The 24,546-nt window shown below is 53.2% G+C and overlaps 1 protein-coding gene across 1 annotated transcript; it reads left to right on the top strand.

The window, feature by feature from the left end:
* The first annotated feature begins 120 nt into the window (after window positions 1-120).
* Scly (selenocysteine lyase) lies at window positions 121-23,817 on the top strand. Its single transcript, XM_070008276.1, has 12 exons — window positions 121-284; window positions 1,564-1,676; window positions 3,727-3,827; window positions 6,174-6,354; window positions 13,790-13,917; window positions 14,007-14,171; window positions 15,016-15,122; window positions 19,087-19,123; window positions 20,456-20,539; window positions 20,923-21,022; window positions 22,077-22,152; window positions 22,763-23,817. Exons 1-12 carry the CDS (start codon window positions 196-198, stop codon window positions 22,914-22,916), a joined length of 1,335 nt encoding a protein of 444 aa, XP_069864377.1. The 5' UTR covers window positions 121-195; the 3' UTR covers window positions 22,917-23,817.
* Window positions 23,818-24,546: the final 729 nt, after the last annotated feature.

The following is a 24,546-nucleotide window of genomic DNA, read 5'->3' as shown; positions in this document are numbered from 1 at the left end:
GTCTCCCGGCCGCGGGGCGGGGCAGGCCGCTTCGGAGCTCGCGGATTGGCCGAGGCGCACACGGCAGCCAATCCGGACGCGCTCCGGCCTCGCGGCCCCGCCCTCTCCCCCGCGGAGCCCCGGCGGGTACGGCGGGCTCGGTCACCGGCGTCCTGCACTGGGGTCCAGCCGGGCGGGGGGGGGGGGTGGGCCGGGATGGATGGGGCCACGGCGCCGCGGAGGAGTGCGCGGGAGCGCGCCGGGAGCCAGCCGGGCGGCCGCCAGGAGAAGAGCCCGCCGGAGAGGTGCGCCTGGGCGGGCGGGAGGCCGGGGCGCCCTCCTCCGGGAAGCCCTCGGGGCGTTACGGGCCGAGCGCCCGGGAGGAGGCGGGAAAACCCCGCGGTCCGGGACCCCCGGTGCCCTCCCGCCCGGCACGCGGCCGAGGATGCTCCCGGGCCTCGGGCGGGCCTCTTCGGGGCGACCCCCTGACTCGACGGCATCGCCGAGGAGTCCAGCTGCTCGCAGGGGCTGGTGCGGGGCGGGTGCGGGACCGCAGGGCGCCGGAACCCTTTGCAGGCCCGGCGGGGCGGGAGGCGGGGTGGCCTTGCGGACCCCGGACCGGGGGCACCGAGAGCACTGGGAGGAGCACCGAGAACATTGAGAGCAGCACTGGGAGCATTAGGAGGAGCACTGGGAGCATCGGGAGCACTAGGGGGAGCACCGGGAGCACTAGGGGGAGCATCGAGAGCACGGGGAGCACCGGGAGCATTGGGAGGAGCACTGAGAGCATGGGAGCACCGAGAGGAGCACCGGGAGCACCGAGAGGAGCACCGGAAGCACTGGGAGGAGCCCGAGGAGCATTGGGAGGAGCCCCGAGAGCCCCGGGAGGAGGGGCGCCTGGCGAGGCAGCAGTCTGCGGTGCGCAGGCGTGGCCGCGGGATCGCTGGAGACCGCACCGGTGGCGGAGGCCCGCAGCGGGCCACGCGTCGGGCGCTGTGGCGTTTGCTCTGCCATCTCCCGGGCCGCGGGGCGCCCGCCGCCGGGATGGGTGCCGCAGCCGCCACCTCTGTGGGTCAGATGAGGAACCTGGCTGCGGAGGGAGGGGGGGGAACGCAGGAGGGAACGATGCTGGGGAGCAGATGGGGAGAGGCGGCAGCCCCGGGGAGGCGAGCAGCTGGGGCCAGGCCTGAGCTCCAGACTCGCCTGGGGAGAGGCCAAGGGGAGCGCAGAGGGCGAAGGGCGAAGGGCAGACCCAAGAGTTCAACAGGCGCTGGCAATCAGTGGTGTGTCGCCAGCAGCTGCCCTCTGACCCCTCCCGAGGAGGGGTCACTCCTCTGCCGTCACCGTCACCGTCTGAGTTGGGTGACCTAGGCCCTCCGACCTTTGCTCCTAATCCAGGCCGGAGAAAGGGGTGGCCGGAAGGGAAGAGGAGAGAGAGAAGCGGCTGAGCCTGTGGGTGCGGGCCTGGGTGGGTTCTGGGGACTGGAGGGCGGGGAGGGTTTGGTGGTGGCGCACTGTCTGCTCTGGCCTGGTGTGGGCCTCTTGTGACCGTCCACATCCCAGCCGCCTCTCCTTTTCCCTCAGGAAGGTTTACATGGACTATAACGCCACCACCCCCCTGGAGCCCCAAGTCATGCAGGCTGTGACCGAGGCCATGCAAGAGGCCTGGGGAAACCCCAGCAGCCCATACCCCGCCGGTATGTCTACCAGAGGCCTCGGTTCGGGGGCAGGCGCAGGGCTGCCCTGACAACCCAAGTGCCCACCTGTCATGTTGCATTGTTTTCTCTGAGAAGTTCCTGGGCAGCAGTCTTGTGGCCAGGATCTCTAAACTGTAATTAGAGCTAAGTCTTTCACAAGCTGTCCCACTTCACTTCCCCAGCTGAGAAAGGTCACTTATTAAGAGCTGTTTGTAGCCAAGGTCCTGTAGCTCATGCTCAGGAGTGCGAGCTGAGGATCCCTGTTTGAAGCCAGCCCAGGTGGGAAAGTCCATGAGCCTCATCTCCAGTGAGCCACCAGAAAACCGGAAGCTGCTGTGACAGAGGGCTAGCCTTGAGTGGAAACGCGCAGGGACAGTGCCCAGGCCCGGTTAAGACCCATGGCCAAAACACAAGAAGTTGTTTGTAAATCCAGGACTTCTTCAGGTCTTTACATACTTGGAAGAGTTGATCCTCACAAATATGTCTTTATGTCATGGTATCACTGATAGAATCCTGACCTATTAACAAGGAAGGAAAACCGGGCGCTGGTGGCTCACGCCTGTAATCCTAGCTACTCAGGAGGCTGAGATCTGAAGATCGTGGTTCAAAGGCCAGCCCGGGCAGGAGAGACCGTGAGACTCCTATCTCCAATAAACCACCAGAAAACCGGAAGTGGCGCTGTAGCTCAAGTGGTAGAGCGCTCGCCTTGAGCTGAAGAGCTGAGGGACAGCACTCAGGCCCAGAGTTCAAGCCCCATGACCGACCAAAAAAAGAAACAAGGAAGGAAAACTTGCTTTTAGATTTACTAGTTATAATTATCAATGTCCTTATTTCTTTTTGGTTTATCCTTGTAATATAGAGCTTTAAATTGGAGATTTGGGAAAACAGATCCGTAGGTGTCTGTATTACGTTGTGTTTGCTGGACAGCCTTGCAGGCTAGAGCCTTACCTTTGTTATTTGATGTTAATTAGGAATAATTAGATTACCCATCTTAACTGTGGTTTATGATGAGCTAACCTACCTTTTCAAACAGAGCATTGGCCAGCTCTATGGTTTCTGGGGGTACAGCCTGACAGGATCTCACGTTTTGGGGCTAGCCCAGGTGGGTTCTGGGATTTTCCTGCCACAGCCACTATCACTAGCCAGAATTCCCTAGCAGCATCTCCCGACAGGGGGAGAGAATTAGGGAGCTCATACGCTGGCCTGGGTGCTGTCCCTCAGCTCTTCAGCTCAAGGCTAGCGCTCTACCACTTGAGCCACAGCGCCATTTCCAGCTTTATCTGCTTATGTGGTGCTGAGGAATCGAACCCAGGACCTCATGCATGCGAGGCACACACTCTACTACTGAGCCACCTTCCCAGCCTTATCTGGTGGTTAATTGGCTTTAGCATGTTTTCTTTTTTTTTTTTTTTGGTTCCGGTCGTGGAGCCTGAACTCTGGGCCTGGACGCTGTCCCTCAGCTCTTCAGCTCAAGGCTAGCGCTCTACCACTTGAGCCACAGCGCCACTTTCGGCTTTTTTCTTTTTGCTTATGTGGTGCTGAGGAATCGAACCCAGGGCCTCAGGCATGCAAAGCAAGCGCTCTACCACTGAGCACCTTCCCAGCCCTGAAGTGTTTTTTCTGTGCCCAGGGGGACTGGCTCTTGTTTCCCTCCCCGGCAGTGGCTGGGGCAGCCCCCCATTTCCCCCCCTCCCCTCCAGGCATAGAACCTTCTTCTAGGCTGTCCTGAGAGCCGCTGCAGTGTGAGGTGAGCGCTGGCCCCGTGTGTGGACGCAAGACAGTGGTGATGCTGTGCCACTCTGCACCTCCTAGCTTCCTGCCCCCTGGCCGCGTCACAGGGGACCTTGGGGATAGGCTTCCGCTCACCCTGAGCTCCTGACTTAGCTAATGTCCTCCTGCTCCCCTTTGCCAAGGTGTGTGAGGGGCGGTCTTTGTGTGCTCACGGGGCGGGACCTGGCACGCTGCCCTTCGCCCTGGCGTGGGTGTGTGCCTAGCCTGTGTTGCTGGGACCCTGAGAAGCCATGCTAATAAGCCTCTTTGGTCTCTTAAGGAAGGAAAGCCAAGGACATCATAAATGGGGCGCGGGAGGCCCTGGCGAGAATGATCGGAGGCAAATCTCAGGACCTCATCTTCACCTCTGGGGGCACCGAGGTACAGTTCTCTTGGAATCTGGATTTTTATTTTTTTATTTTTTATTTCATTTATTTTTTTGTTGCTCGTGGGGCTTGAACTCAGAATCTTCAGCTCTTCAGCCCCAGGCGAGCACTCTACCACTTGAGCCACAGCTCCACTTCTGGTTTTCTGGTGGTTAATTGGAGATAAGAGTCTCTCGGACTTTCCTGCCTGGGCTGGTTTTGAAGTGTGATCCTCATATCTCAGTCTCCTGATTAGCTAGGATGACAGGTGTGAGCCACCAGCACCCAGCTGAATTTTTTTAAGGAAAGAACATGTTTGGTTTTACTACATTGTAAATTATTACCTTGATATCATTAGCACTTTGCCTGTGAGAAGATTTTTGTAGCATAGGTGTACCACCCTGCATGAAGTAACCTGCTTTGCCCAGCTATGGTGTGAAAGAGAATTTCCACTCCTACTCCTTGAATTGGGACTAAGGGGTCCTCCCACACCCGCCTCTGCATGCACCTCTGCAGCCTCTGCTCAGCAGCACTGGCCATCCACTTCCCTGCAAACACTCAGAGCCAAACCTGGGGCGTCCATAGCTTGTTACAGCTTGTTACAACTTGTTACAGCTTGTTACAGCTTACTTGAGCTTGTTACAGTTTGTAAGAGTTTGTTGGAGCTTGCTACAGTTTGTTACAGCTTACAGGAAAGTTTGTTTTCTTAATTTTTTAGCAGCACTGGGTTTTGACAAGCATGTGTTACTGCCTGTTGGTTGAGATGGTCCCATGAACTTTCCTCTCTGGGCTCGCCTTGCATCTCCACCTCCGAGGAGCTGGAATAACGAAACTGCCGGGAACCCAAGCCCCAAGGGCCTGGTTGCAGCAGAAGTTATAGGTAGAAAAAAAGCTTGGCAAGCCAGCATCAAGCAGGTTTTTGCTAGAATATCAAAGATGCCCAGTGCTTAGGAAATAAGTCTAGTAAAGAAGAATGTATAAGACCTCCCACAAGGACAGCATGGAGCAGCCCTGAGCACCCGGAGGCAGTACTGAGCTCTGGGCCAGCACCTCCCGCTCCGCACCGGAGGGCTGGGTTCTGTGAACATTTCATTCTGTCCAAACTCACCTGCCGGCTCAGCACAGCCTCGCCACTTCTTACGCTTTTAGATGGACTCAGGTGAAACTATATGGAAGCACAAAAGCCATAGGCAAGACTTGGGAAAGGGCAAGACCACGAGAGAGACCTGGCTGAGCAGAAACCAAATCTAACAGCTCCTGATGAAGGCGGGTGGCTCTCTGGCAGGGATACATGGAGCCAGCGTGGCGGGTGAGATCTGCCACCGATAAGGGTGACCACAAGTCCTGCTGTGCAGACCCGTGCCAGGAGCGCTGCCCTCCGCGCAAGGCAGTAGCGCCCTCCTGCTCTTGAATTCTGTGGTGGGTCTTGCGGCTGTTTTATACGATGGAGGGAAGGCAGTGGGACCAGAGGAAAGTCTGACCCATTGAGCACAAGGGTCCAGACAACACAAGAAGCGCAAAGGAAAGGTCATCAGACTTCTGCCCACTGAAGTCTCAGTACCATAAGGAGCAGAGAGTGGAAAGGAAAAAGATGTAAATATGAAGCTTTTATAGATGTATAAATATATAAATAGAAGCCTGTTCACGTCATTGTGCGGTTGAAAGCGATGGGTTTGTTCATTCAGTCAGACTCAGAAGGTAAGCTTGAAGGAAAACGTTCTCACAAGGCTGAGACAGGCAGAGTGTGAATTTGAGGCCAGCCGGGTGAAGGGAGGCCAGGTGGAAGACACTGAATTCTTTCATTGAGGAATGAGCTTCATTCCAGTCATCGGGGAACTCGTTGGGTAGTGGACAGGTGTCTGCTACCCAAGCCGATCGAGCGCACGGGCGGCTCACAGGCAAATAGTGCACAGTGTGCAGGCCGGGCGCCGGGGCCTGCGCCTGTCATCCTAGCTACTCAGAAGGTGGAGAGCTGAGGATCGTGGTTTGAAACCAGTCCAGACAGGGAAGTCTGTAAGACTCTTATCTCTAATTAACCAGCAAAAAGCTACAAGTAAAGGAAAGGCTCAAGTGTGGAACATCAGCCTTGGGTGAAAAATAAAAGCATGAGGCCCTAAGTTTGAACCCCAATACCAGCACAGAGGAAAGAATAATAAGCCTGAAACTTGACAACACACCTTGCCAGCAGCCGCCGGAGGTCGGAGGTGGTGAGGGCCTGGGCCGGGACTCAGGGCATCACTGGCACTGCCCTGTGGCTCCAGATCTTGAGCTCTAGGCTGTTACCACAAAGGGAAGTGAGCGGGAGCGTGTCCCCTCTTCCCCCGGGACCCCCGTAAAGCCTCTCTGTGCTGTGTCTCTGCAGTCCAATAACTTAGTGATCCAGTCTGTGGTGAGACATTTCCACGAATGCCAGGCCTCCAGGGGGGACCTGGCGGAGCAGCCCGGCCCCGCCGAGGGTGCCAAGCCCCACGTTGTCACGTGCACAGTGGAACACGACTCGATCCGGCTGCCCCTGGAGCACCTGGTGGAGAAACAAGTGGCCGGTAAGTGAACACAGACCTGGCCTGGACCAGAGCCTGGGACTAGAGGCCTGTGGGCAGGGCCGGGCCGGCGTCGTGTGGCTGGACGGTGCCGAACTGTGTACGGACCACATGTTGCCGGCGTACTCGTCATCGGATGGACGTCAGCTTGCTTCCATCTGGGCTGGTGAATACCGCCACTCATACGTACTCTTATGAACACAATTGTGTACACGTTTGTTCATGGACAGTGTTTCTCTTGGGCTTGTTCCTGGGAGTGGAATCACTGCTCGTGCGCTGGCTGTGTCTGGCTGACCGTGAGCTGACTGTGATGGACCTCTGCCTTTGTCTTGGAATTAGCAGCAATGTTTTCCATTCCTGCCAGCGACTGAGGGCTCTGGTTTCTCAGGTCCTTGCCCTTTTTAGTAAAGTTGCCCCAGGGATCCTGAATGGTATCTCCTTGTGGTTCCTATTTGTGACTTGCCGATGGCTCATGGTACTGAACATCCTTCATGTGTTCATTACCCATTTGTTTCAATCTCTGTAGAAATGTCTGTTCAAATCCCTGCGCAGTTTTTGGATTTGTTCCGTGGTGCCTGAGCCCCAGGCCTCCAGCTTGCTAGCTGGACAAGCGCTCAACCAGGACTATGCTCCCATCTCTTGCCATATTTCACAGATTACTTACCTTTTGGTTGAGTTGTAAGGATGTATGTGAGTAGTTGACACGTGTTCCTTGGCAAGTCTGATGTGCACACATCGCTCCCATTTTGGAGACTCATTTCTTCTTTTTTGGTGGTATCCTTTGAAGAACAAACTTTGAAGAACAAAAGTTTTTGTTGTTTTTTCAGTTGCATGACTTGAACTCAGGTCCTGGGTACAGTCCCCGAGCTCTTTTGCTCACAGCTAGCACTCTACCACTTTGAGCCACAATGCCACTGCTGGTTTTCTGGTGGTTAATTGGAGATAAGAATCTCATGGACTTTCTTGCCTGGTCTGGCTTTGAACTGTGATCCTCAGATCTCAGCCTCCTGAGTAGTTAGGATGACAGGCATAAGCTACCAGCACTTGGCCAAATGAAAATTTTTTGATGAAGTCTAATTCATTTTTTTTCTCCTTTATATCATGTCTAAGAAGACTTTGCTCTACCCAAAGTCAAGAAGATTCATTTCTATATTTTTTCCTAAGGGGTGTTTTCATGTGCAGCCCACAGTCAGTCTCTAGAGTACTTTGTACCCTGGTTAATTCTGTGTATGGCGTGAGGTGGGAGTCCAGATTCTTTCCTTTGCATGTGGACATGAAGGGACTTCATCTCATTTGTTGAAAGGCTCATTCCTGTTGGTATAGTGTCATGTAACTGTAATCCTAGCACTTAGAGGACTGTAAGTTTGAGGCCAGCCCAGAGTACTTAGTGAGACCCCTGTCTGAAGGAGAGAGAGAAAGAGGGCAGGAAAAGAAAGGGAGAGAAGGAGAGGAGAGAACATGGAAGGGGAAGAGGGAGAGGAGGGTGGGGGGAAAGGGAAAGAAAGATTATTTGATCATGAAATATACAATCATTTTCATGTTTCTAAGTTTGGCCCACTGGTGTTTTGTTGAAGAGTTTTTAAAATCAGTATTTCTAAGAAGTGTAGGTTGGCAATTTTTTTTCCTTGTTTGATCTTTGCCTGGTGTCGGTAAAATCAGCCTCCTAGAATTAACAGGGAAATGTTCTCTTCTAGCTTCCTATGGGGAGACACAGCACTTCCTCTTGAAGTGTTTGGTAGACTTCACCAGTGACCATGTCTGGGTTGGGCCTTTGCTTTTTGGGGTATTTTTAATTGCTGATTTGATCTCTGACCTGTTACAAGTGTGTTCAGATTTCCTGTGTCATCTCGGGTCCTTTTCCATCGTTTGTGTCCTGGGAATTTGCCTGTGTCATCTGTTGTCTCTCTGTCAGATCCGGGGATCGCAGCGTTGGACCGTGGTCCTCCCCTCTCCGAGGACGCCCCTCTCTCCCCACACCTGTGGAGTGGGTCACTGCTTCATTCTTCCTTCTTTTTTTTTTTTTTTTTTTTTTTTTGCCAGTCATGGGGCCTGAGCTCTGGGCCTGGGTGCTGTCCCTCAGCTCTTCAGCTCAAGGCTAGCACTCTACCACTTGAGCCACAGTGCCACTTCTGGCTTTTTCTGCTTATGTGGTGCTGAGGAATTGAACCCAGGGCCTCTTGCATGCAAGGCAAGCACTCTACCACTGAGCCACCTTCCCAGCCCTCGTTCTTCCTTCTAACACGTGCTCAAGTTAGCTGAAGAGTTGTCCTTTTTTAATTTTTAAACTCTTTTAAAAGCCAATGTTTGATTTTTGTGTATTTCTCTGTTCTCTATGTTACTAATTTCCACTTAAATCTAATCATCTCATGATTAATTTGACCTTCTTTATCCTGTGTCTTCTTTCTTTCTTTCTTTTTTCTTTCGTTCTTTCTTACATTCTTTCTTTCTTTCTCTTTGTTGTTGTTGGCCATGGGTCTTGAACTCTAGGCCTGGGTGCTCAGCTCTTCAGCTCAAGGCTAGCACTCTACCACTTGAGCCACAGCACTACTTCTGGCTTTTTTTCTGCTTATGTGATGCTGAGGAATCTAACACAGGGCCTCATGTATGCAAGGCAAGCACTCTACCATTGAGCCATCTTCCCAGACCTGTCCCGTGTCTTAAGATGAAAGATTAGTTGATTTAAAAAATCTTCTTTACTTTATTTATTTATTTATTTTTGGTCGGTCGTGGGGCTTGAACTTGGCTTGGGCGCTGTCCCTGCGCTCTTCAGCTCAAGGCGAGCGCTGTACCGCTTGAGCCACAGTGCCACTTCCAGTTTTTTAGTGGTTTATTGGAGATAAGAATCTCATGGACTTTCTTGCCCAGGCTGGCTTTGAACTGTGATCCTCAGATCTCAGCCTCCTGAGTAGCTAGGATTACAGAGGTGAGACACCGGCTCCTGGCTAAATCTTCTTTACTTTTAAGGTAGGCACAAATTTCCAGAAATAATGTCCCTCTGAACATTGCTTTAGCTATATTTTGGTTTTAGCTATATTTTGATTGATTTCTATGTATTTTTAATTTCTAAGATTTCTTTCTGTTATTGATTTCTATTTGTATTCCAGAGTTATTAGAAAGTGTATTTTATGATTTTAATCTAAAAGTTTTAGTTCCCACCCCTTTTTGTGGTATTGAAGTTTTTGCATTCAGTTCCTCCTGCTTGTTGGGCAGTATCTCTACACTTGAGCCGCACTCAGCCCTTAACACTTATTTATTGGCCTGCCCATATCATCTGTGCTAGAAGATGTTGCATGTGCGCCTGTGCAGAATGCACTCCCACTGTTGATGGTGGAGTGTCTCTTAGATGTCTGCCAAGTCTGGTTGTTGAGACCCTCTGTTTCCTTGCTAAAATTCTGCCTGAAGTTGTATCCATTATTATGAAGATAGTGTTGAATTATCTAACTATATTGATCATGTATCTATTTTGTCACTTAAAATTTGTCAGTTTTTACTTTATGTATTTTGAGATTCTATTTTCAGGTCCATGTATGTTTGTATTTGTCATATAGTTTAAAAGAATTAACTCTATTATGATAAAACGTTTCTCTTAGCTGGGCTCTGGTGACTCCCTCCTGTAATCCTAGCTCCTCAGGAAGCTGAGACCTAGAGGATTGCTGTTGGAGGCCAGCATGGGCAGAAAAGCCTGAGAGCCTCTTGTCAGCAGTTTCCAGCATAAAGCAGTGGCATGACGCAGCTGGTAGAGTTAAGCTGTGAGAGAGGGAAAGCCGCGAGAGAGCCGAGGCGGCGCGCTGCCCTCAGAGTGGCTGGAAAAAAAAAATTACCTAGTTAATGAAAGTTTCTGTTCCCAGTACTTGTGTGTGTGTGTCTGTGCTAGTCCTCGGGCTTGAACTCAGGACCCAGGTGCTGTCCCTGAGCTCTTTTGCTCAAGGCTAGCGCTCCACCAGTTGAGCCACAGCTCCACTTGTGGCTTTTTGGTGATTAATTGGAAATAAGAGTCTCACAAGCTTTCCTGCCTGGGCTGGTTTTGAACCTCAGTTCTCATATCTCAGCCTCATGAGTAGCTAAGATTACAGGCATGAGCCACCAGTGCCTGGCTTTCTAGTGACATTTTAAAAAGGTAAATCATTGTATTTCTTTTTAATGTAGTCTTGGCAGCTGACATTTAAATAAATATCTTCTTTCGGCCTTCTGCTTTCGCTCTTTGTGTCTTTGAATCTGAAGTGTGGCAGTGGCTGAGAGACCTCCAGTGACGCTAGGGTTAATGGTGGTACAATGCCACCCAGCCTGGGTGCTGCCAGGAGCCAAGACCACCTCAGCATAGAGGCTACTCCCCTTAAAGAATTGGCCTTGTCAGAATTTCCTGTATACTCCCCCTGAGTAACTAGAGTTACAGGCCAGGATTACAGGCAAGAGACCCTGCACCCAATGCATTGGATCTTACTGTGTAGCTCAGACTGGCTTCCAACTCTTGATCCTCCTAAGTGCTGGTATTGCAGGTTTGCAGTGTTAGTTCTTTAATCCAATACAATTTTGCTTTCATCCACCTTCTTTGTGCTTATTATTGCAAATATATTTTCATTCCTCTGTTTAGCATCAACAACATAATTAGGCACATCATGTTTTATAACTTTTGTTTTTTGGTCTGTCTTGGGGCTTGAACTCTGGGCCTGGGCGCTGTCCCTCAGTTCTTCAGCTCAAGGCTAGTGTTCTACCATTTGAGCCACAGGACCACTTGCGGTTTTCTGGTGGTATTTTGGAGACAAGAGTTTTAGGGAGTTTCCTGCCCGGGCTGGCTTTGAACTGCGACCCTCAGATCTCAGCCTCCTGACGATGACAGGTGTGAACCGCTGCCCCGCTATACAATAATTTTAAAGTCAGTAAAAAAAAAAAAAAAAAGGTAAAGAAATACATAGCTAAGCTGTCTTCATAATTAAATGATTACTTTTTCTGGTTCTCTGTTTCCTGTTCACGGGGATTCAGACTGCAGTCTGCAGGGGCTTGCTGCCAGCAGGAGGAGCTTTCTTTTGTCTTTTCTGTGCAGCAGACATCCAGTCATTTCCTCTCTGCTTCTGTGTGTCTTGGAATCTTTATTTATCTTCCCTTTTGGAAGGTAGTTTTGCTGTGTATGATATTTTCTTTCAGCTTTAAGTCCACGCTGCCTCCGAAGCCCTCTGGCTTCTGACGAGAATGCCGCCCTGTGTAGAACTGGCATTTTCCTCTCATGCCTTTCAGCGTGCTTCCTGCAGCATGTCTAGGAAGGGATATCTGTGGTTTTTTTCCCCTCAGTCCTGGGGCTTGACTCAGGGCCTGAGCACTGTCCCTGAGCTTCTTTTGGTCAAGGCTAGCGCTCTACCACTTGAGCCACAGCGCCACTTCCAGCTTTTTCTGTGTATGTGGTACTGAGGAGTCGAACCCAGGGCTTCATGCATGCTAGGCAAGCACTCTACCCCTGAGCCACCTTCCCAGCCCTCTGTGTTCTCTTACCTGGAGTTTTTCACGCTTTCCTTACACTACTCAGAAGTTCTGTCTGCTTCTTCCTTTCGTTCTCACCTTCTAGTACTCGCATCTTGCACATTTGGTAGTCTTAACCATGCCCCACATTTCTCTGTGACCCCATTTACTTCTCTCACCTCTTGGGCTGCATCATTTCTGTCAGGCTCTCCTCAGGCCCCGCATGGGTCTTTTCTGCCAATGACTGGTGCCTCTCCAGCACCTTCTTCCTGTCAGTTATTACATTTTCAACCCTGGAGTTTCCATTTGATTCTTTCTCAGCATTTCTCTATTTGAGGATATCTCTATTTGATAAGATACCTTTCTTTACTGTTTTATTTCCTTTTATTTTTTTTTTATTTTTATTTATTTATTTTTTGGGGGTCCGGTTGTGGGGCCTGAACTCTGGGCCTGGGCACTGTCCCTCAGCTCTTCAGCTCAAGGCTAGTGCTCTACCACCTGAGCCACAGCGCCACTTCGGGCTTTTTTTGTTTTTGCTTATGTGGTGCTGAGGAATCGAACCCAGGGCCTCAGGCATGCAAGGCAAGCGCTCTACCACTGAGCCACCTTCCCAGCCCTCCTTTTATTTTTTAAGGCAGGGTTTTGCTAGGTTGCCCAGGCTGGCTTTGAATTCACAATCCTCCTACTTCAGCCTCCTTTGTGCTGGCTTCCAGAGTGCACAGCACCCTGGCTGCTTGCTACTTTCAGCGTGGTTGCAAGCAGTTCCTTTTTGCTTTCCGGCTGCCTGTCTTTCCATGCTGTGCTGTTTCTTTGCCTATCTTGTGAGTTTTGCTGAAAACTGCATTTTAGGTCATCTATTAAAACATCTGTTTAAGACTTGCTGTGGAGTGGGTTACCAGGGACTCAAGCCTATAATCCTAGCTACTCAGGAGGCTGAGATATGAGGATTGTGGTTCAAAGCCAGCCTGGGCAAGAAAGTCCATGAGACTTATTTCCAATTAACCACCAAAAAGCCAGAAGTGAAGCTGTGGTTCCAGTGGTAGAGCACTAGCCTGGAGCAAAAGAGTTCAAAGACAGTGCCAAGGCCCCACATTCAAGCACCGGGACTGTCAAAAAAGAAAAAGCCAGATGCTGGTGGCTCATGCCTGTAATCCTGGCTACTCGGGCAGCTGAGACCTGAGGATCGTGGTTCAAAGCCAGCCTGTGAGACTCTTATCTCTAAAACTGGAAGTGGTGCTGTGGCTCAAGTGGTAGAGCGCTGGCCTTGAGCTGAAGAGCTGAGGGACAGCACCCAGGCCCAGAGTTAAGACCCATGACTGACAAAATAAAATAAAATAAGACTTGCTTGTCTTCCCGACACCTGCTGTTTTTGGTTCCCCGGCCTGGGAGGCGTTGGATTCCACATTGCAGTGTGCAGCTTTGACCTGTGCACTTTCACCCTGAGATGGCGGAGGCGGAAGCAGGGCTGGCATTGGCTGGCCCTGGTCCCAACAATGTCTGTGTGAAATGCCCGCCCGCCTGCTGCTATTCCCCCGGCTCCACTGAGTGTGGGCCTGTTGCTCTAGCTTTTGGTTTTTGTTTTGGTGTGTTTGGGTTGGGGTGTGTAGTGTTGGGCGGCAATGGGATTTGAACTCATGCTTGCTGGGCGGGCACTTCCCCCGGAGCAACTCTTCTACCCTTGCTCTGTTGGTTTTGGCGAAGCTCTCGGGCTAGCTTGTTCCGCAGTGGAATCCACTTACCACCTGGGGCTCTTTGCAGTGTTTCAGGTGTTCACATTGTTCTGACTTGGGGTGGTGCCCGGGCTTCGCGTGTCACCGTGGGAGCCCAGCCTGCTTGCAGGTGGCACCAGGTTGCTGCTGTGTCGACAACCACCTTGGACTGCGTGGCTTTTGTTCCCTCTGAACTCCAACTGTGCATTGTTGGTGCAACTGTGGGAATCGCCCGTGCGTCCTGTGAGATGCCTTCATGCGTGTGTCTTGTATCTCAGAGGTGACCTTCGTGCCGGTGTCCACCGTGAGCGGGCAGGCCGAGGCTGAGGACATCCTCGCGGCCGTCCGCCCCACCACCTGCCTCGTGACCATCATGCTGGCCAACAACGAGACGGGCGTCATCATGGTACGTGGGCCCTTTTCAAACCCCAGGGGGCTTCACCAGCCCTTCTCACAGCCCAGCCACCGGCCGCCTGTCTCTCTCCTCCACTTCAGCCTGTTCCCGAAATAAGCCAGCGCATCAAAGCGCTCAACCAGAGACGGGTCGCGGGCGGGCTGCCTGGTGTTCTGGTGCATACGGATGCCGCACAGGCGTTGGGGAAGAGGCGTGTGGACGTGGAGGAACTGGGCGTGGACTTCCTCACCATTGTGGGCCACAAGGTACGTCTGCAGAGGCCGCCTTCCTCCTGCAGGTGGCGCCAGACCTGGGTCGAGTGCGTGCTCCCCCAGCACCAGGGCCGCAGCGCCAGGCCCTGGGCACGCCGGTGACCACCCGTGGGCGGTCTCCCGGGGAGCTCTGAGGTGAGGGACGGGGACAGCAGGATGCGCACCCCTTGCGGAGCAGCGGCGGGAGCTGGTCTCTGGGCAGACTGCCAGGCCGGTGGGGTTAGCAGGCAGCGGGTGTGGTCTGCCCACGTGGGGGCCGGAAGTCACTGTCGTCTCTAACAATCAAAATGTGCTTCTCAGGGTAACTTGCGGCCTGGCCACTCTCACCGCTGGTGGGAGTGTGGGCAAGCATTCACAGCAAAGACCCTCCAAAAGCTTTGGTCTTTTCCGCAGTGCTCTGTTTAGGTGGCCCTGGCATTGAACGCGTGGCTTCCCACGTGTGCGTCAAGTGCCGTGTCACCTGAGCCGGGCCCTGGGCTTCTGGGGAGTGGTCTGTGCTCCTGGGCTGGCCCCTGAAAGGTCCTTGTATCTGTTGGAGGCGTAGAGTCAAAGAAGAGCCACCCGTGGCAATGTCTTGTTCCCACTTGCACAAAGCCTCCTTTCACAAGTCCTCTGGCCTCATGTGGAGGCTCTCTGCCCACCACGGGGGAGAGCCAGCACACAGCACCCCTGCCCAGGCTGGGCTCTGTGACCCCAGCCGATCAGAAGCCGTGCGGACACTCAGCAGAGGCCGCGGGAAGCGGGAGGACCGGGCCCCACAGCACTCCTGAGTGCTTAGCACAACAGTAAGTAGGTCCTGGCCGTTGACAGTGGATACATGGCTGACTTTTCCTTCCAGTTCTACGGCCCCAGGATTGGCGCACTTTATGTTCGAGGGCTCGGTAAACTCACGCCCCTGTACCCCATGCTGTTTGGAGGTGGACAAGAGCGGAATTTCAGGCCAGGGTAAGGTAGAAAGTTAAGCGCGCCTCTGCTCTGCTGGCCGTGCGGCTGCCAGAGGGCGGTGACGGCTCCGTCTCGTCCCCGGGAAGCACGGGCCGCGTGGTTCTTCATCGGGGGGGGGGGGCTGCCACAGCCAGGACCCCAAAGCGGCCGTCTCTTTGGGGTGACTCAGAACACAAAGGAAAGCACTCTTAACTGCTTCAGAACACCTGAATTTCTTGTTTTGACCCAGCCACTGCCTCGGTGCTGCTGGGCCCGCACGGCTGAGAGCTGCTTCTGCCCTCCCCACGGTGGGCACCAGCGGGCCACAGCGCCACCCAGCCTCCTTCCTGATACCCCAGGACGCCGTTATGCACAGCCATCCTTAACCAGGAAACTATGTGATACCAGCACCTTCGTCCCAAAAGGGAGAAACAGGAACACTGTATTGTGGTCCTGGGGTTTTCTTTTTTTTTTTTTTGGTCGTGGGGCTTGAACTCTGGGCCTGGGCGCTGTCCCTCAGCTCTTCAGCTCAAGGCTGGTGCTCTACCACTTGAGCCACAGCACCACTTCAGATGCCATGGAGACCTGAAGATAGTTGTGTAAAACTTTTAAGATGCTCAAAGAAAACTCAGTGTAGAATCCCACTCTTGGGGGCTGGGAAGGTGGCTCAGTGGTAGAGCGCTTGCCTTGCATGCATGAGGCCCTGGGTTCGATTCCTCAGCACCACATAAGCAAAAAGAAAAAAGCCGGAAGTGGTGCTGTGGCTCAAGTGGTAGAGTGCTAGCCTTGAGCTGAAGAGCTGAGGGACAGTGCCCAGGCCCAGAGTTCAGGCCCCACGACCGGACCCCAAAAACAAACAAACAAACAAACAGAAAAACAGAATCCCACTCTTGGTCATGTACCCTTTCTCCATGAAGAGAAAATGGAGACATTGTCAGATACAGAAAAACAAAGAGAAGTCACCAAATACAAGTCAACCCTTCTTTTGAGTTATTGTTAGTTTTTTTTTGTGGGTATTTTTGTTGTGGTATTGGTTGTGGGGCTTGAGTTCTGGGCCTGGACACTATCCCTCAGCTCTTCAGCTCAGGTGAGTGCTCTACCACTTGAGCCATAGCACCACTTCTGGTTTTCTGGTGGTTTATTGGAGATAAGAGTCTCACAGGCTTGCCTGCCTGGGCTGCCTTTGAACCGCAATCCTCAGATTTCAGCCTCCTGAGTAGCTAGGATTACAGATGTGAGCACCGGTGACTGGCTCCTTTTGAATTTTCTAAATTTTGCTTGATGGCAAAAGCAAAAATTATAATAATTTTGGGTGTGGTTGTAAATGTATTTGTGAAAATATTTAAGATCATTTTATGAGTAAAGCTTCAGAAAGATAAATATTCCTTCATTTGAAGCAGAGAATACAATTACATCAATAGAGTATTGAAAGCTTTACTATTAGATCACAGAGCTGAATACATTACAAAGAGATATACCTAAAATCTTCATATATGAGTCTAATTCTGAAAACTGTTCAGTATCCCTCAGAAGGACAATAAACAGAAACTAAAGGAGCAGAGGGAGGAGGGACGGGGCATGCAGCTGACGGGTTCTGTGCATGCCTAGCAGCACAAGACCAGCTTCCTATCAGCCAATCCATATCAATTAATGAAATAAAACTGCAGGCCTAAGCCCTCCTTGTCAGTAATTATGTATGTTTACGTGGACTTTCTACCACTGGAGCCTTACCCAGTCCTGTGAACATTGAGATACACCAATTAGAAAAAATGTCCAAGGGGCTGGGAAGGTGGCTCAGTGGTAGAGCACTTGCCTTGCACGCATGAGGTCCTGGGTTCGATTCCTCAGCACCACATAAGCAAAAAGAAAAAAGCCGGAAGTGGCGCTGTGGCTCAAGTGGTAGAGCGTTAGCCTTGAGCTGAAGAGCTGAGGGACAGCGCCCAGGCCCAGAGTTCAGGCCCCATGACTGGACCCAAAAAAAAAAAAAAAAAAAGTTCAAGAATAGAGGCAGACTAAAATTAAAGGCTGCAAACCAAGGCTTTAAAAAAAGAAAAGCAGGCAAATGCTCAATTGCAGTTGGAGACTTGACCACCCCTCTCTCAACAGTACTTTGATCAGCTGGACAGAAAACCAAGGAACTGATCACTTACCTAGCACTCCACCTAGCAACAGCAAAATGACCTCCCGTATCTACTAACATCATACACTGTGCCAGCATGCACAGTACTTGAAATTGATATAACTTTTTCTCTCCAATGGCAGTGGAATCAAACTCAAAGGAGATAATGGATAATAGGAAAATTTGTAAACAATTGGAAGCAAACAACACTTCTAAACTATAATTTAAAGAGGATGTCTTGAAGAAAATTAAAAATATTGAACTAAAGAAAAATGGAAATACAACCTATCAAAACTATGGGATGCAGGCTGGGAATGTGGCTTAGTGGTAGAGTGTTCATTTCACATGCATGAAGTCCTGGGTTCGGTTTCTTAGTACCACATACGCAGAAAAAGCCAGAAGTGGCCCTGTGGCTCAAGGGACAGAGTGCTAGCCTTGAGCAAATGAAGCTCAGGGATAGTCCCCAGTCCCTGAGTTCAAGACCCAGAACTGGCGAAACAAAACAAAACGACAACAAAAATCATGGGATGCAGCTAAAGCAACGCTGAGAGGGAGATTCATAGCACTAAAATGAATATTTTAAAGAGGAAAAGGCTCAAGATAATAACCTAAGCTCTTATCTGGAAAACTAGAAACAAAATGAACCCACTGCAAACAAAAGGAAATAACAGAGCAGAAGTTAGTGAAATTAAAATCAGAAAGACAAGAAAACAAATCATTGGGGGAAAAAAGGAGCTGACTCTATTAAAAAAAAACAAACTTCTAGAATGCCTGACAAATAAGAGAAAATACCATGTCAAGAGTGAAATAGTGTCATCGCGGCCGACCCTGTCATCGTCAGAAAGATAATGAAGAAGTACTACAAACTACACATTTATTTGAAAATCTCTACTTGGAAGTTGACTTTGCAGCTTTAAAATTCCCCAAAAAGAGGGGCTGGGAAGGTGGCTCAGTGGTAGAGTGCTTGCCTTGTATGCATGAGGCCCTGGGTTCGATTCCTCAGCACCACATAAGCAGAAAAAACCAGAAGTGGCACTGTGGCTCAAGTGGTAGAGCGCTAGCCTTGAGCTGAAGAGCTGAGGGACAGCACCCAAGCTCAGAGTTCAGACCCCACAACTGACCAAAAAAAAAAAAAAAAAAAAACTCCCCAAAAAGAAATCTCCAGAAGTTGAATGTGGTAACACATGCATGTGACCCAGCACTCAGGAGGTGAGGGTAAAGACCATGAGTTCAAGGTCTCCCGGCTCTAGGTAGCAAATTTCAGGTCAGTCTCAGCTACACGTTGAGACCCTGTCTCAAAAAAACAAGCAAACACATTTCCAAGCCCAGATGGTTTCTCTAGGGAATTCTTTGTCATGATTAAAAGAAATGCCATCTCTATTCATGGTCTCCCAGAAAGCAAGAAGAAGAATACTTTCCAGTAATTTGTTTTTTGGTTTTTTTGGTTGGTCATGGGGCTTGAACTCTGGGCCTGGGCACTTGAGCTATTCAGCTCAAGGAGAGCACTTTACCACCTGAGCCACAGTGCCACTTTTGGTTTTCAAGTGGGCCTGGGTGTAACAGGGTGCTGGTTTGGAATGGGGGACCAAAGAGGCACACGGAAGGAGACAGGCTTTCTCCAGGTAAAGAAAGAATGCAGATAAGATGGTCACTGTCCATGCTGTGATAGTGTGTGGTCTGTGATAGGCTGTGTGGACTGTCCCTGGGTTGGGACTAATAGGAAGTCAATGGTGGTGGCAGGGGCTGCAGCTGCCACGGAGTACTGTGAAGTGTTTGTTTAGAGCTGTGACTCTGTACATAATACTGAGGTCGGTGTGGATTCCTCCTGCATATCTGTTCCTCTGCATGGTCCCTTGTCTCCTACAGGACAGAGAACACCCCCATGATCGCCGGCCTTGGGAAGGTAAGTCCTGCAGCCTTGGTCTGCCGTCAGCGCTAGCAGGGACCTGGGCTTGAGGGCGGAAGGGTGGGGGGGAGAGGTCACATTCCAGTAGTGACCGACCAGGATAAGCAAAGGATTTCCCCGATGGACCTGAGAGCTACCTTTGAGAATCTGCTTAGATTTAAAGAAGAAAGGCTCCTTGTTTGTGTGCGTGTGTGTGTGTGTGTGCCTGCGTGTGCTCCAGCCAGCCCTAGGGCTTGAACTCAGGCACTGTCCTTGAGCTTTTGTGCCTAAGACTGGCTCTCTACTACGTGAGCCGTGGCTCCACTTCCAGCTTTTTGGTGGTTACTTGGAGATCAGAGTCTCACGGACTTTCCTGCCTGGGCTGGCTTTGAACCTCAGCCCTCGTGTCTCAGCCTCTTGAGGAGCTAGGGGTACGAGTGTGAGCCACGGTGCCCAGCCTCCTTTCTGGTGACCCCAGGGCGGCCGCAGGTGTGCATTTCCTGCTGGCCATCATGGCTGCACTTCCGGTCCTAGTGGATCTGTGGGATGTGGGGCCGCCATGGCCTGTGCAGCCCCTTGGGCTTCTTGGGGGCTGCAGGTTTGTGGCAGGAAAGCGGGGCACCAGCAGCACCAGGGCTTCTCAGGGCTGCTTTCCGGCTGCACGGCCTCTGCCCCCACACGGCCTTTCCCTCAGACTTTGACGTGTGTGTGCCACCGGCTCTGCATGTGGCTCCTCAGCTCCACAAGCGCGGGCGCTCGGCCCTCCCTGCCTCAGTATCCCGGGATGGAAGAAAGTACGAACAAACACGTCTTGATCCAGAATATTCAAAACCATATTCTTCTGCAGTTCTGGGGATGGGACCCGAGGCCCCACGCCTGCTGGGGCAGCACGGTCCCGTGGGGCTCAGGCCCGTCTCTGACCCCGCTGTAGCTCTGTGGCCAAGGCTGCGTCCCCAGAAACTAAGCCAGATGGTGAAGCAGACCTGCAGCCCACGGGCTTCATGCCGGGGGTGCCACCCGGCTCCAGACTTCACTCACTGGGTCCCGGGGTCACACCACCCCAAGGGGTGTGCCCCCTGCAAGACGAGAGTGTGGGGCAGCTCGCCCGTGTAACGTAACCCCTGGTCTTGCCCACTCAGGCGTGGGCGTTCCTTAGGGTTCGGGCTCCCCTGGGGCTTGGATGCTTGGTGCCATCGAGAAGGGGCCGCACACGGAAGGCGGCCTGGTCACCGCTGCCCTGCAGAGGGTCGGTGGTGACCGGGCAGAGCCAGCGCGCTGCCTGGGCTGCCCTGGCCCCCGGCTTTGCCTCCAGGCTCGGCTTCCGGCAGCGTTCTGTCCCCATGTCCCCAGGCTGCCGAGCTGGTGACGGAGCACTGCGAGGCGTACGAGGCCCACATGAGGCATGTCCGCGATTACCTGGAGGAGAGGCTGCTGGTGAGTGCAGGGCGCCCGGGCCGCGGCGGCCACGCGGGTTTGTCCTTGTGAATGAACTGGCCGGTGGAGTGCGACGTGAGGGAAGGGAGGAGCCGGGTCAGCAGTCCTCACAAGGCCGGGAGCGAGAAAGCCAGCCTTCACGGGTGAGAGGGAGCCTGCCAGAGCCCAGACACTCGGGGTGTCTGCAGAGTCTGAGTTCGGGACAGGACTTGTCCCGTGTTGGCGCTCTCAGCTATTATCGGTAGATGCTTATTGAGAGGTAAATATTTTCAAATTGAAATTGTTTCCCAGAGATGGATTGTTTAGCATTTAGTTGCTGGGCCAGGTAGGGTGTCTCTGACGCTATCGTGAACTATGTCATTTGGTTGTGTTTTTTTTTTCAGGCAGAATTTGGTAAGAGGATCCATTTGAACAGCCGCTTTCCAGGGACAGAGCGGCTGCCCAACACCTGCAACTTTTCCATCCGGGGACCCCAGCTTCAAGGTAACGGCCTGCCCTGACCCGAGCTCTGTGGTGTGTGCTTTGACTCATGAACTCGTGTCTGAGCCAGCAGCTGTCCAGAGGACAACGCTGCTCGTGTTGTGAGCCGGGCGTGTGCTGGCGTGAGCACAGCTGTACCCAGCCTGGGTGCGAGCCCGGCTCCCGTGGGCTGAGGTGCGGCTGGCCGAGGCTCCCGGAGGCTCTGGTCGCTGGCAGCATCTTTGCAGACCTGTGCTTCTCCCAGTTGCCCTGAGCATGGAGCTCTGGTTTTCCACAGCAGTCACTAACTGTTAGAAAGGGACAGAAAATCAGCCCATTTAAATGAGCTGATCTGATTTCCTTCATCATTGTACACCCTTTCGAGAGGGGAAAGCAGAAGCAAGACCAGCTGCACCAGCTGGCTAGGAATGAAGGGCGGCTGCACGTCCGCAGGTGTCATGGGCTCCTGGGACGCCCACCCGGGACGTGTGACCATGATTCCTCGGGCACGCGGCTGCATCGGCCCACCAGGTCTGTGCACATCCCCAAGTGGCTTTTGACAAAGACACCTGGCCTGTTCTCACCGGCCAGGAAGAGCAGGGCTTGCCCATCCCCTGGCCGGATGGCCTGCTGTGGAAAGTCATCTCCATCGGCCCTTCTGTAATCACTGGTGACCTGTGTTGGTTGAAACACAGCAGGTCTATGCCAGCAATCAGTGGCTTTTAGAAAATTAGTCCCTGTGCGTGTGAGAGAGGAGGGCAGCGTCTGCATGAAGAGGGCCCGGTCTGCGTGAAAGCAGGCTCAGATGCAAATACCGTTGGGGCCGTAATCTGTTAAGTGAGACATTGGGTCGATTACATAGAGATCCCACTGTCAAGGCTGCCCGGACTAAGAAGTGTCAGCTGTTCAGCGGCCAGGCCTTGGGCCGTGTTTTCCTGGGTGCCGAGCTCTGCCTAGCTGGAACTTCCTGGGTGGCTTGAGTAGGGGAAACAGGGCCGGGGAGGAATGGGGGAGGAGTGGGGAGGAGCAGGTGGGGAGGGAGGAGGAGGGCGGCTCAGGGTGCGTGCTGTCTTTGCAGGCTGCATGGTGCTTGCCCAGTGCCAGACGCTGCTGGCCAGTGTGGGGGCTTCATGCCACTCGGACCAAGGGGACCAGTGAGTACTCTGGGCACGGCCAGCTCTCAGTGGAGGTGGTGGGGCTGGGCATCAGGGGCCTGCGTACCAGGCCCACTGTGGGGTGGGTACCCATGGCGGATGTCGACCCACGAAGGAGCGGACTCTGGGGAGAGCAGCGCTGGGATGGGCAGCCAGTGGCCACGGAGGCCCAGAGCTGGCAGCGTTGTGAGCTGCCCGGGGCCCAGCTCCTGGAGGAGGGCCCGCAGGGCCAGAAGCCCCACACGCAGCCACCGGAGGGAGCTGGGCGTGGGGGGGAAAGTCACCAGTGGAGTGCTGAGGGACCACTCACCATGACCCCACACGAGCGGACCCGTTTCTCAGAGGAGGAAACTGAGGCATGTGGGTGAAGGGTCTGGGGCTTGGCTGTGTAAGTGCGCGGGGTGGTGGCAGCACCTAGGAGGGACGAGGGGTCAGTGACCCCTCAGGCTCAGGCCTCCGGAGGCTTCTGTGTCCTCCTGACACGGGAGGACCAGGAACGGGGGACACGCAGCCAGGCCCACTGGGTTCACACCACCACGACAGGAGGACTGGCCCAGAGGAGGGGCCCAAGGTGCACACGGGCCGCTGACAGCGCCCCCCCCCCCCGCAGGCCGTCCCCTGTGCTGATGAGCTGTGGCATCCCCTTCGACGTGGCCAGGAACGCGCTCCGGCTCAGCGTGGGCCGAGCCACCACCACGGCCGAGGTGGACCTGGTTGTGCAGGACCTGAAGCAGGCTGTGGCCCGCCTGGAGGGCCAGGCCTAGGGCCAGCAGCTGCCCTGGCTCTGGGGGCCACTCGCCAGAGGAAGCCCCTCAGGCCCCCAGGCCGCACCTGAGCCTCTGGGTGGCTGCCCTGGGCGCTGGGCGCTGGGGCTGGGGCACCTGTGTGCTTTTTCTCCTCTGGACATTGGTCTGCCTGCCACATAGACCCTGTGCCCTCACAGCCCCAGGGCACCAGTGCCCACATAGGATTCTCTTCTTGTCAATCGCTGCCAGAAGTCACTGGATATGAATCACTGGGGCTCGTCCACAGCCCCTCCTGGGAGTGGGACCGGCCCGTCGGGACCCCACTTCCTGGAAGGTGGTGGTTTACCTAGGAGACAAAATCCAGATCTTCATAATCCATTGCCATGAATTTGCTGCTGTCGTGAAATAGGAAACTCGCTTTTTGCGTGGCGCATGGGCTGTCAGGTAGAGTGCTCTCTCTGGGGCCCATCTTAACCCTTCTCCCGCCTGAGGACAGTGACGCCTCCACCCCGCCTCCCGCGGTGGTGACTGCTGCCGCTCCCGCCATCGGATCTGCCATCCTCCAGACGGCGCTCCGCTCCTGCCACTCCCGCCACCGGCCCACTCCCGCTGCCTTCCAGCCCTTCCCAGCGGCTCCTGCTCTCATTTACTTGGGATGGGACTCGACCCTCGCTGGTCTGGGCTGTGTGCATGCACAGCCCGTGGGTCATTCCTGAGAGGGAGTCAGATCCCCCTCACCTCACCCCACTTTCATCTTACTGCAAAAGGATAAGTGACTGGTAGTTACACAAAAATGACTGTCAGGGAATAACTTCTCACTATGTGCATTTTAAGTAAGGTATAGGAAGTAAGTCCATGATGGCACTGAGGAAAACAATTGTCAGAAATTACATGAACTAATTAAAGATTTCCACACTTGCTTGGATGTCTTGGGTTTTCCCTCCAGGCTGGGGTGTGTGTGTGTGTGTGTGTGTGTGTGTGTGTGTGTGTGTGTGTGTGTGTGTGTGTGTGTGTGTGTGTGTGTGTGTGTGTGTGTGTGTGTGTGTGTGTGTGTGTGTGTGTGTGTGTGTGTGTGTGTGTCACCTGAGCCTGCGTGGCGGGTGGGGGAGGGGGCTGAGCCTAGGTGGCAGCTGCTGGTAACAATAGGCAGCACAATAGACCCGTGCTGAGCCCTAGAGAGCAGGGCTCCACGGCGGGCGCCGCCCTGCAGCCTCTGGCAGAGGCTGTGGCCGGCTGGCCCTGACTTCCCCAGCCAAGAACCATGCGGGACCTGGGAGGGGGAGGGGAGGAGAGGGATGGGGGTAACGATGGGAGTGCAGATGATGCTTTGCATAGAAAAATGAACATCTCAACTAATTAAGGCTAAAAACAAATTTTAAAGGACAGCAAAGAGAACAATCTGGAAAGATGCCATGGCTGGCTAAAGGGGCTACACCTGACACCCTCAGGCTCACCTTGAAGGCCCCCTGTCCAGCAACCTGGACACAGCCAGTGCCCGGTGTGCGGGCAGCCAAGAGCCAGATGCAGATGGCTAGTCCCCCGGGGCCAGCAGGCCTCCCGGGGCTGAGGCCTCCCTGTGGGTGATGCCAGCTGACATTTTGACCCTAACAGAACAAGTTCTTCCAATCATACCATGAGTGGATCCATT

The sequence above is a fragment of the Dipodomys merriami genome, unplaced genomic scaffold, assembly GCF_024711535.1.
Source record: "Dipodomys merriami isolate MVZ:Mamm:240054 unplaced genomic scaffold, mDipMer1.0.p SCAF_1, whole genome shotgun sequence".
NCBI classification, from domain to species: domain Eukaryota; kingdom Metazoa; phylum Chordata; class Mammalia; order Rodentia; family Heteromyidae; genus Dipodomys; species Dipodomys merriami.
Note: the sequence above shows the minus strand (reverse complement) of the source record. Positions and strands in the feature narration are given on the sequence as shown.